The sequence below is a fragment of the Streptopelia decaocto genome (genome assembly GCF_964273445.1).
Source record: "Streptopelia decaocto genome assembly, chromosome: 1".
Lineage (NCBI taxonomy): Eukaryota > Metazoa > Chordata > Aves > Columbiformes > Columbidae > Streptopelia > Streptopelia decaocto.
In genome coordinates, this window is record NC_138663.1 from 155,751,168 (window position 1) to 155,763,956 (window position 12,789).

Sequence of the window (12,789 nt, forward strand, 5' to 3'; positions counted from 1 at the left end):
ATATGCCAAAGGGAAAAACCCAACTGTAGCATAGCAAGACATAAAAGAGAGGGTTTTTCTCCTTCTCTGAAGCTGCTCCCCCATGTGTTTGAGATGGACTATTATCATCCCCTTCAAGTCTTTGGGGGCTTTATTCATATGCTAATATTAGCCTTGTCCACATTCTCAGACTTAATTGAAAAAGGTTCTTGGTTATGAAAGGACATGTAGATTTTCCAGACCAGTAGTCAGCTAATTAGAAGAACATGGCTTTCCTTAAGAGGCGGGCTGCAATCAAGGGCTAGGAAAGGAATTAATGCTATTTCAGGTCAATGACTCCCAGGAGTTGAGGAGATTATGCCCATTTCTCTTTCTAGACATCTGATCAAAAGGGACAGCCTTTGACTCCTCAAGGCACTTACCTAATGCTAGACCACTTTCTTGACTGCTCAGCGAGCCTCTTTCGTATATGGGACAACCTCACCAAGGGCCACATTTTCAAAGTCCAAATGAAAATAGTTCTGCTTTAAGAGAGGGAGATGGATTAGGTGATCTCTAGAGATCCTTTGTGATTGCATCCTTTATGATTCCGCAGGCATTAAGCAGAGTTTTCAAAAGAGCTTAAGAAATTCTCCACTTATTTCTATAGGATTTAGTCACTTAACCTGCTTCAATTCCTTTGAAAGTTTTGTTAGGGACCTACCAACAACCCGCAGTCTACCTTCCATCACTCTTCATATTTTTGTCATATGCTTTTTGATAGAGTCAGATCTTTTCAAGGCAAAGATGCCTAGACAGTATGTTGTTGAACAGATAATAATGTATGCATGTAAGAGGCTACACAGCAAACTCCTTTGAGCCAAAAATATCCTATATTTAATTGAATGCTCAAGCTTTGAACAGATTCTGCCCAAACATCTCCTCTCTGTTTCTTAAAAATCACTCTGAGATATTGCTCATTGTAGTGACTCTTCATATTTTCCCGAGAAGCTGTACATATTTAAATTATGATATAATACCTAACAGTCTGTTCATTCTGCACGTCTATATAAACTGTCAATTGGCATCCAACAAATTCCAAACTGAAACAGAAGCTTTGGATTATATTTTTTTCTTGCTTGGAATTTCTGGCATGGTACAGAAGGCTATCCCCATATGGTCCTGCAGTTGCTATCAACAGCACTAAGCTAAAATTCCTCAGATAACACTACAGAAATGCTGTAGAAAAATATATTGCATTTGTTTTTTTCTCTATCAACTGAATATTTTAGACATTTACATCTCGTTATTTACTTAAGATCTGTCTTGCCTTTTTTTGCAGAATACCCACCAATATTGCCTCTTTTGCCAACTCCACAATGGTCTGATGCAGAAATAACACACTACACCAGTTTTTACCTGTTGATAGGATACAATTCTCTGTCAAATTCAGGTTAAAAACAATTGCCTTATGCAGTGCTTGCTGGGATTGGTGTACCATAAGTATGTTACTAGGAAAATATATTAAAACGTTGACAATGAATAGCATTTCTCAAAACTACTGAGCCGTATCTTAACTGCTATAAATTGTCATGGATCCTCCTGAAGTCAGCAGGGCTGTGCCAATACACTCGGTTGTAGGCCTGATCCACAGTCATTAGCTGTCACGTAGCAAAACTACGGTCCTGTGTTGCTTTGCTTTTAATCTTATGCCAAGGATATTTTTTTCCAGTGTAGAAAGCCTGGATTTTTAAAATATACTACTAAATAAATAGTCATTTAAAATGTCTGCAGTACCTTTTCAAAGCAGCAGGTGGCACTTGCAGAGCAACAATGTTCTGTGATTTAGCTTCTTTTACAACATTTACAGTGGTTTATGGCTTTGTCCTTGTCATTTTGGACAAATGGGATTTCATAGGATGCAACATTGAGATCAAGTTCACACTGACTGGACTGAAGTTTGTCCTGCCAGCAGCAGCAGTGAAGGATGCCAGTGCTTGTGGAAGATCTGCAGATCTCCTAATTCTGTGCCTGCAAGCACATCTGTGTAAATAAACACAAAGGAATGTGGGAACTGAGACATGGGCTTTATTCATGGTTTTGTAGGAGCACATGCTTTCCATATAAAACTTTTTCATCCAGGAATTATTATTGGTAATTTGCTGACCTGTGACAGCTGTTCCTCGAAGATTAAAGTATTCTGCAGGAGCTCTTTAAAATGCATTGTTGAAAACATATCTAATGGTAATCAGATGCTGTTAGGTGATTTCAGGACAGTGTCTTATGCTAAAAAATAATGCTCTATAGCAGAAAGCTACATGGCACTGTTATTTCTGCACTGAGTGTACTTCTAGGCTGCGTAAAGAAGTAAATAAATAAATAATGGCCAATAAAGATACACTGAGGGTGTCCTCACAATGCATCACAATCTGTAATAAAAAAACCCAGCAGGCTAAACAGATATACCCTAAAATAACCACAATAGATTATACTGTAGTTATTTAATTCCACATCATCTGGTTGAGTAATGTCTTTTGTACACTAACACTGCTAGTAATTTCCTCTGCAACATTCAGGAACTCGGCAGGTATCACAAGTTTTAATTGCCAGCCTCCTTCTGTACCAGCATGCGGCATCTAGATATTATTAAACAAAATACTGATCATCACTCCTGTTTTCTGTTTGTAGAGTTCCATTGCATTTGTGTGGTGTGCTAGGCAAATTTGGAAAATTGAATGGGAAGAAGTTTGGTTTATTTATCTAATAAAGAAATAAGGACAAAGATTTTAAAAACCTGTAGTAATGTTTGCTTTTCTTAAACATGCATATTGATATATGCAGGTTGCTGTTTGACTGCTGAATCCTTTAAATATGACAAACAGATCAGTTGTGCCTATCTAAAAATATTCGCTGTTATTGCTTCTCTGGATATTTTAAATTTAAGATAAATTCACCAGGGTTCTGCTGAAGTGAGGATGCCCAAGTCCTAAAGAGCAATGAGGACCATCATCTCCAAAAACCGTAATCCTTGGAAGTGCCTGGGTTGTATAATCAATTCCATTTTGGACCACTGTGATCCCAAGGCACCAAAGCATAGGATCTTCTGCATGCTTGTGTATTGCTGGGTTATAGAACTGGATACATGGCTCCAGTTCAAGTTCTGACCCATTGCAGAGACAGACAGGATGGGAACAAACCTTTAAAAGTTTCCGTCAGCCTCAGCCCATTGGGTGTGCTTAGACCACAGTCAGTGCCCAAGGATGTGCTGCCTCAGGTGCAAATTTCACAGCTGGTCCTTCTGAAAAAAAAAGTGCGGGAAAAATAAATGCACTCTTTGCACAAATACCCTGGTGCAACACCCTGTGTTCTGGTCCCTTTCTCCATTCCCAGGACTTCTCAGGCATTTAATTGTTGAAGCATCACTGAATAAAATCCATGAACAGCTTTGGGAGTAGGAACTAGAACACAGTCTTTTCTCCCCCATCTAAGTGGCTCCAGATGTGGGCTTCTTCCTGCTGCTTCGCTTTTTCTCTCTGGCTCCATGGATGTTGCACCTCTGGCTGTGCGGTGGCCAAAGACCAGAGTGCAGCACTCTCCTTGCATATCTCCAACAGACAGCTAGAGTTTATTGAAGGCATCAAAAACAGAGTCACACCATTTCCAAATGAGATGTGCAAGGGATTTAGCAGTATGCTTTTATGCAAAATATAGACCACCCTCTTCTGAGGTCTTTGTTAGTCTGGCTACCTAGAGAAGAGGATTCAGCAGTCCCTGGTAGGCAAATGTGCCAGATGTGAGTAGACTTTGGCCTAGACCTGCTACTAGCAGCTTTTCTTGAGATGTTCTTCTTCCTCGCTGGCACTAGATCGTTTAGCACTTGGCTTGGTGAAGCACCGAATGTATCTGTACAAGCGCCCAACCTCCTGTAAAGTCTGAAGAGAGGTCGACACCTTGCTCCCGCTTTCCCAGGGCACGTTCCCTTGTTGACAACCTGGCTGAATTTCCCTGCTTGGACCACACACTTAATGTGTTTTGGCACCTCATAGATGTGGTCTGTGCCATATAGGAAGCTGTAGACAAATTCAGGAAAAATTATTTGCCTCAGCTTTTTCCTGAAATCAGGTGAGCCAACACTCGAAATCTGAAAAGAAATTAATGCTCTGTGTGTTTTAGGTCTTTTCTAAGACGTTAACAAGCAAAGAATTGGTATTAGAAATAAATGGACATAACACATCAGTAAGCAGCACGCTTCTTTTTCCATGTTTGATGTAATTGCAATTATTCTAAAGTAGTTATTTCTAACATGAAAAAACAACTAAAACAAACAAAAGAGCTGGTTTTCCACCTTCATTATTCCATTAAGTTTGATATTCACAGCTGAGTCTTAAAAAAATTAGTAGCTAAATCTTGCAAAATGATAGATACTGCTGTGGTTTGGCAGCTTCTTTCTGCAATCCTGATAAGAGGAAAGAATCAGTCATCTGGGATTCCAGCTACTCATCACTGACATAAGAAGAAAAAAGATGGGAGAGTTGCCATTACTTTCACCATTGTGAGATATATCCAAATCCATAATAAAGTACCATGCTGATAAAGCCACTACACCTGTGCTGAGGTACTGCAAATGAGTTAAAACCTGCATGAATATATTTCAATATATGAAATATTTACCCCAACACAATGATGTTTAATATAATGGTATACCTCATTCTGTGATTTTCAGTTTATTTTGAAGTTAACCATATCGGGCAATTGAGTGATATTTTTGTTTCGTGTTCAAATATTCAAGAATTCTGTTACTATTTTTTTAATCTTATCTGGAATTCCAGTACCTTTATTTTCCAAAATACATTCTGAAGTGTTGCATACTTTATTTCAGTTTTCAAGTTGCAGGTTTCTTAAGGAACCCACAATATCTGAAAATTGTGGCGTTTTCGGGTCATCTATGTTCTTACTTCCATAACCTGTACAGAGATGGGTTAGGACTTGAGAGCGGTTAAAGGGGCCACACTTGAAAAAGCAAGTGTTAGGAAAGAGATTGTAGCTTGCTGTTACAGGTGTAGCTTAAAAAGCAATAGTCATGTTATGAAGAACAGCCAGTATAATTAAGATGTTTTAAGGTATTTTCTAGGCTTCTGTTTTTCTGTAAAGTAAGACATCTTACTGTGAATCAGAGTCAATCTGAGTCTTTAGAGAAGTTCTAGCAAAATTGTTCATCAAGTAACTCTGGATTTGAGGTGGTGTTTTAGAAATATATCCTGAGGTCAAACACAGATCCGTTACACAAATCCAGTATTTATAACAAATAGTTTTAAAGAAATGTGCTCAAAGATTCCATTTCAGATCAATCAAAAACAGGGCACATATTGCTGGGAGCTGCCAAATCTCTCTCAACCATTTGCTTCAAGAAAATGATCTCTAAACAGTTGACAGAGTTGAGTCTTATAAGGTGCCAGAGGCTTTCAGTTCATCACAGGTGCAATTCCTCAGCTAAATTCTTCAACCATGATTTGTTCCTTGATTTACCTTGTTTGTTACTACTCACTTAGGAATGAAGTGCTTGCGTCTTCTTGTATCTTGTCCCGCTCTGCTCTGCACTGCTGCGGCCTCACCTGGAGCACTGTGTGCAGTTCTGGGTGCCACAGGATAAAAAAGATATTAAGCTGCTAGAGTGTCGAGAAGGGTTTGGAGAAGAAGCCGTATGAGGAACAGCTAAAGTCACTTGGTTTGTTCAGCCTGGAGGAGACTAAGAGGAGACCTCATGGCGGCTGCAGCTTCCTCACCAGAGGAGGAGGAGGGGCAGGCGCTGATCTCTTCTCTTTAGTGACCAATGACAGAACCTGAGGGAATGGCAGGAAGATGTGCCAGGGGAGGTTTGGGTTGGACATCAGGAAAAGGTTCTTCCCCCAGAGGGTGGTGCAGCACTGGAACAGGCTCCCCAGGGAGGTGTCACGGCCCCAAGCCTGACAGTGTTCAAGAAGAGACTGGACAAGCCCTCAGACACATGGTGTGAACTGTGGGGTTGTCCTGTGCAGGGACAGGAGTTGGACTCGATGATCCGTGTGGGTGCCTTCCAGCTGAGGACGTTCTATGATTCTATGATCTCAGTCCATTCGTTTAACATCCAGGAAGTCCCATTCACAAGAATATGCCTAAAACAGTGTTCATAACTAGAGGCAATCACAAGCATATTTTGTTCTCCACATTTTTTGCTCTACATCAGGAAAAAATAGGATAGTGAAGAGGGCAAGAACAGGCAGGCAGGCCTGGATTCAGGAGAAACAGGACACTGACTTTAATCTCACGTAGCTCTAGGCAGAGAAGTGAGACATCTAAACCTTGTTAGCCGGCTCTTCTGTAAAGCTGAGGCATCTCCAGAGTATGATGCAGCCTAGTCAAAATCCACAGTGGAGGAGGAGTAGCCAGGATCAAGACAAACGTGTGACTTGGCCAACCGGAGAAGAAAAAGTATGTGTAGTAAAGGCAATAATACTAGTACTAGTCAACAAAACTGTCTGCTCCTTTACACCTGGAACTAGCTATGGATTGGGATAGGGAGGACAAAACCTGCAAGATAAGGCTAGGATCTTATACATTCCTCAAAGAATTAGCTCTGTGTGACCATTTTGATCTTCTCTACCAGTCTCTTCCTGGAAAAGGACACCTGTGCCACAGACAGTGAAAAACAGCTGTATGACAGAGAACATTATGTGTTCAATTTCACATAAACAGCATCATTATGTTTCATTGGTCTGTCAGATACATGTGCTATATTTTATGACAATTAAAAAGAATGTTCTCTTTTTCTTAATTTTATAGCTCCGTAAATCTGTTTTCAGCATCAGAGCAAGAAACCTTCTGGAAAAAGAGACAGCAATCAATAAAATTCTAAGGTAAGAGTCAGCAGTGCTTTGATATTATTGTGACTGTCATCTGATTTCTCATAACCTTGTTTTTCATGAATGTTACTGTATGTATGATATTTATGACAGTGTATCCTTTTGTACTACTTCTATTGCTTTCGTTATCAAAGATAAATTGTTCTTTTTTCTCTGGATTTATTATATACTTGAACAGCAACACGAGAGAGATTGTTCTTGTTCAGTGTGTATTTGAATAATATATCATGCAGGAAGATGATTTTTCAGCTATTTTCACATCTTCCTTCTACACCAGAAAAAAATGTCTCTTCGTAAGTGGCGTTATTTTGCCTAAAGAATTCCAGCTTAGTTCTTGCATAGATATGCACATAAACATTCACAAGGGTTGTGTGCTAGAAAGCATAGATCACAGCTGATCATATTCCAAGTAGGAAACGTACAATGGAGAAGACTGCAGAACCATTACTTCTGTAGAAGGAATTCCTGAATGTTCTAATAATGACCACTCATTTCAGTATTCCATGTCAAGTAAGTAAAGAGCACCATGAGTAAATAATGCACTCCTACATCTCCAAGACCACGTCTAAGGTTATCATATGGGGGTAACACCGTGCTCTAGTTCTTCAGGTCACTATTGGTTTTACATGAGAATTACTGTCGTTGATAAAAAGTACATTAACAATGCCAACAATGTATAGCGACAGTCTTTAATCTCCTTCTGAGAAAAAGGAACAAATACTGTTGATGGTTCCTTGTAACCACCTCAAAATTGTTATGTAAGTTCTGAACTGTGACATCTCCAACACATCTGGCATAAGAAAATCATGTTCATGGATGCCAGTGATGAGCATGCTGGTCCTGAGCACTGCCAGTGTTTCCATGTTGGTGCAGGGGAGTTTTAGAAACAGAAAAAAAAAAAATATATAAGAAAAGATGAAATTTACAGCTGAAACTTTGGATTCAGTTCAAGGAACACAGGAAAACTCAAACTCACAATACACGAGAGATTCTTTTTCTTATTTTTACTTTAGTTATAAATGCTGTATACTCCTCAATAAAAGTAGCTGAGTCTCAGTTATTTGGAATATTTGACAAAAGAAGAAAGGATGTTTATGGCAAGAACAATAAAAGATAACTCAGGGTGTGCCTTCTGAAAAGATTCCTTCTAGCATCTTTTTAATTTTTGACTACCTGAATTAAGGAACTTTTATCTGAAACAACGCCTCTACACAGAAAAGCTGCCCATGGGCAACTTCACCTTGATCAAATTGCCATAATGAAAAGAGAATTTTAAGTCTGTTCTAGCTTAAGTCCACCTCTTACCTTTCCCCCCTACTTTTTAAACTTTGTCAAATTTTATTTTAATCAAATACTGTATCTTTCCATATAACCAACCACATAGATGGAATATGCATTACACATAGATACCTTTCCGTCTGTCTTGTGCATATTCCTCTATCTAAACCTTGGTTTTCACCTTATGTACTGAACTGCACCTTGACATCTCCTCTTGGAGGAAGAAAGACATAAATAGCCATCAACCACCCAGAGAGGCAGGTTCATGCACTCCATCCTAAGTGTCTCATCTACTCATCTAATACTACATTGTGCAGCAAAACTGAGGTCTCAGGTCTTTTCATTTTCCCGAAACTTTCTTGCTGCAGGGAAACCACATATTTTCTGAAGTTCTTGCTTGGAAACTGACATTCACTTTGCCCTCTTGAGGTCTTGGTGCAGTTCATCCTAGGAACAGAGCCAAGGATGTAGCAACTCCTGTCCTGAATACTTTGACCAGTGATTTGCATCACCCCTACCAGTGTCAGAGCACAGAGAGACTTAACTCTTCACATAAATCCATTCTGAGCTGGGCACTTCACCCTTCCAAGGAAAATGAAATGAGAGAAAAATGAGTTACAGACAGAACAATTTTTTCAAAACAGGATCACATTTAATAGTGCCTCTGAATTACAACAGCTCCATTTCTTTCTGAAAATTATGATACCTTTCCCTCAGCAGCAATAACCATAACTTCTAGTAAATTTCATTACAGCTGCATTATGTTCAGTGTTTCCCACTTTTGTCTCACTTTCTCTTGCTGTGGGCACTGCTTTTCATCTTAAACACAAGTTTTCTGTGGTTCTTCTGACCCTCATTCCTTGTGGGACCATTATCCAAGAATGGGTTCTTTATTAGTTCCACTGGCTTTCTGGGGTAGACAGGGTGGATAAGGTCCAATTAAAATGTTGTGTATAAATCAGTGCATTCTCTCCAGTGCTGAAGATAAATTATAGACAACACAGAATGGTGAGGAAACCGAGCAAATTAAAAGTAGTCTGACATAGTCCAAAATATAACCAAAGGATCAGTAGTACAGAAGCTGACTCTAGTCTCTATTAAACCATGCACCACAAAATGGTTGAGGTTGGAAGGCACCTCTGGAGGTCATCTGGCCCAACCTCCCTGCTCGAGCAGGGCTACCCAGGGCTGGTTGCCCATGACCATCTCCAGGCAGCTTTTGAAGATCTCCTAAGATGGAGATAAAACCTCCCTGGGCAATCTGCACCAGTGCTCTGTCACCCTCACATAAGGGTTTGTGCTCCTATTTTATAAAATACAAGGAATAACATAAAAGTTTTCTGGTCTGTTGATAAGAAAATCAAACTCACAAAAATCACAAAAAAATCATTTTATTATAAAATATATAACAATTTGGGAAACTAACATTTTTTAAATGGGCAGATTTTTATTTGCTTTTCATTGCAGCTCATGCTGTAGTCAAACTGTAAACTGATGCTAGCAGTATGCAATGGGGTTTTCACTGTTCTAGTCAAGATTTGTCTGATGTATTTACTGGGCCTGAGGGAATAATATAGCTCGTGGTTAAGTAGAACTTTCCATTTCATAAATAGTTAATTCAATAAAGTGTATTTATCCTTTGTTTGAAACTGAAACTGCTATGAGTGCATCTTGGGGAAAAAATAATAAAAATAATTGCTGGAATTAAGTATCCAGTTCTACTAATTTACTAATATACTAGAAGATAATTCAGAGTGTGTTCATATGAGTATTTCTGCAAAATACAGTGTTTTTTTTCTGAATATTAGAATAAGCAAGAAATGAGATTCCCTGTGCTTCTAGGAAAGTTATAAAGTTAATCTCTGAACAAATTATCTCTGGACACTAATACAGTTGTATAATATAATACACCACCAGTCTGACGAGAATGAGCAGACGTTTTCATTAGTTTGTGTATCATAGGAGCGTAAAAGTCTTGGTCAGAAGGGAACTTCAGAGGCTGTGTTATCCAGCTGCACACTTAAAGTAAGACTATTGCTAACCCTGGATCAGATCAGCTTTGCGTCTTCCACCTACTCTGGTTCCAGCACTGCATCACACCTCCCTTGAGAGGGAGTTTTCCTGATGTTCAGTCTAAACCCTCCAAGCCATAGTTTCTGGCCTTTGCTCACTGCACCGTCATCCTGCAGTAATAAGAGTTCATCTTTATGCTTCAACCTCCTCTTCACCAAAACAAACAAGCCCAGTTCTCCTAAGTCTCCCTGGAGGTCACATGTTTTGTAGGCCACTGACCTCTTGTACCTGCTCCTGTGTTTCAGCATTGCTTTTGGAGTACCCAGAACTTTGTCCCAGGTGCAGCCTCTGCTGCTCCAAGTAGAGGAAGGATGATAAATTCCATGTGTCTGCTGGCTACACTCCTTAATATAGTAGGCAGTTTGTCTTACTGGTGGCAGGAACACACTGGTCCAGTTACCATCCAGGTAACTCCGTCCCAGCCAGAGCCAGTGTAACCCTCAGTTCCTTTTCCTCAGACAGGAGCTCCACAGCCTGCAGGGATGCATGGAGCTATTCTGCAGCAGGTGGATAGCATGGAGCTATTCTGCAACATCCTAAAGCTTTTGCTGACTCAGACCTCAAGTTTATCAGGGTCCTTCTGGTTTATTACTGTACCATTCAGTGTGTTAAACACTGCTCTTCAATTCTCCACGTAGCCAGTTGTTTCATCGTAGAAGACATAGCTTTGGTATCCTGTATTAGAAATTTGTTTGCATTACATGACTGACTTGTACTAGTTCTAAAACATTTACAACGAGTTTCTCTGTATGTAATTTATGTTTTCTCTTAAGAATATGATTTCTTTCTTTGTAACTGTGAGGTTTTGAAACCATGCATTCTCAGAACAAATGTTCCAGTTAAGCTCAGCTTATGAGCTGCCAAGCTTTGATACCATGTATTTCTCAGAACAAATACTCTAGTTAAGATCAGGTGATGATTGTTGTCAATAGGAGCAAAACCCAGACTTAGTCACCACCTTCTTAAATCTCCACAAGTCTATGACATAATTGGATTTAACCTGCAAAGACAAACAGAAAGAAATAATGGAATGCACATATCCATTGGTATGAAACTTTATGGGTTTAGTACCAAGTCACTGCCATGCTATAGATAACTGTAAAGCATTGTTGTGAAGTAGATTTAGTGGGCTGTGGAGTCTCCAACACTGCAGGTGCAGAAAAGTAAGTTAAACAAACATCAGCCCAGAATAGTGTAGATATTGATCTTGCTTTGAGAGAGGTGATGGACTAGATGGCCCTTTGAGGTTCCTTCTTCTCCATTGATTCTTTCAATTCTTCTGTAAGCCAAGGAAAATAATTATTATACAAATATCTGGTAGAGGAAAAGCTGAACCAGCAAGGTAAGGATGGCAATGAGAATACCAAACACCTAAAGAAAAGAAAGGATGTTACCGTAGTTATGGTTAAAAGACAGTATGTTACCACAGTTCAACAAACTGAGCAGACACTGAAGAAAATCAGCGACTATTTGTTTTTCTCTTTAGAGGCATATGGAAGGAAACAAGAAAAACATGGAAAAAAACCCCAGGAATTATCCAACTCACATTGATAATTCATTTTATTTTACTAGTGCTAGATTCGGTTCTCTTCAAAAAATAGTATCCTTTTCCCCAAAAGACAGTAGTGTAGCTGTGGTGAAAATGCATGTTTTATTTGCTATTCAAACAGTGCCTTATTGAATTAAATTTATAAAATGAAAGAGGGAAACACTAACACACCAATCAGGTGGATTCACCACCTGCCACATTTAACCATATTTTCCAAGTTAGATGGAAGCATAATCAAAGCATAGAAATATGTAGCAAGAATATAGAGTCATAGTGAGAACAGTGCTGAATTATGATGATAATGTTGTGTTTTGCTGAAGCAATACCACACTGCTACTATGACTTCAGTGTGAGTGTGTTTCAGGGAGAACAAGAACAAAAGTACATAGCAACATGTGCAGTTACTACATAATGCGTAAATATTCACTCATTAAAACAATACAGAAGAACAACAAATCAGTGTTATATTGAGATGCAAGAAGATGAGTGACCTGTTGTGGAAAGGAGGCCTCCCTGAAAAGTCCAAGCGTGAGCCATATGCATAACCTCTGCAAGAAACCTCAGAATATTCCTGAAAGGTATAGTATTTTGGAGTATTGATCAAAGCATTTAACATTTTGCATTAGCTCAAAGAATGCTACTCGAACACTGCGGTCACTACTTATTTTTCAGGGGTTCCAAAGCATGAAATAGTTCAGAGGACTTCAAAAGTTTGGACCTCATAATTGCTTGCAGGTAATACAAACTATGTAGTATTCCAGTATCATGTTCTGTATGATCTTAACGTGTAGCCTGGCTTTCTGATAACCTACCAAATCACACTTTATTTTTCGGGGTATTTTATTCCATTGGTGCTTTTCAAGGCAAACTAAGAACATGTGGTTTAGAATCATAGAATCATTTTGGTTGGAAAAGAACTTTAAGATCATGAAGTCCAACCATTAACCTAACACTGCCAAGTGCATCACTAAACCATGTCCCTAAGAACCTAATCTCTGCATGTTTTAAACGCCTCCAGGGATGGTGATTCAG

At 39.2% G+C, this 12,789-nt stretch overlaps 1 protein-coding gene across 1 annotated transcript in view; it reads left to right on the top strand.

The window, feature by feature from the left end:
* Positions 1-12,789, top strand: part of NALCN (sodium leak channel, non-selective) — a 239,407-nt gene that overhangs the window by 190,556 nt on the left and 36,062 nt on the right. Inside the window, exon 18 of the mRNA XM_082071240.1 lies at positions 6,778-6,851. Within this exon, the coding sequence (XP_081927366.1) occupies positions 6,778-6,851 (74 nt within the window). The remainder of the gene's footprint in view (positions 1-6,777; positions 6,852-12,789) is intronic.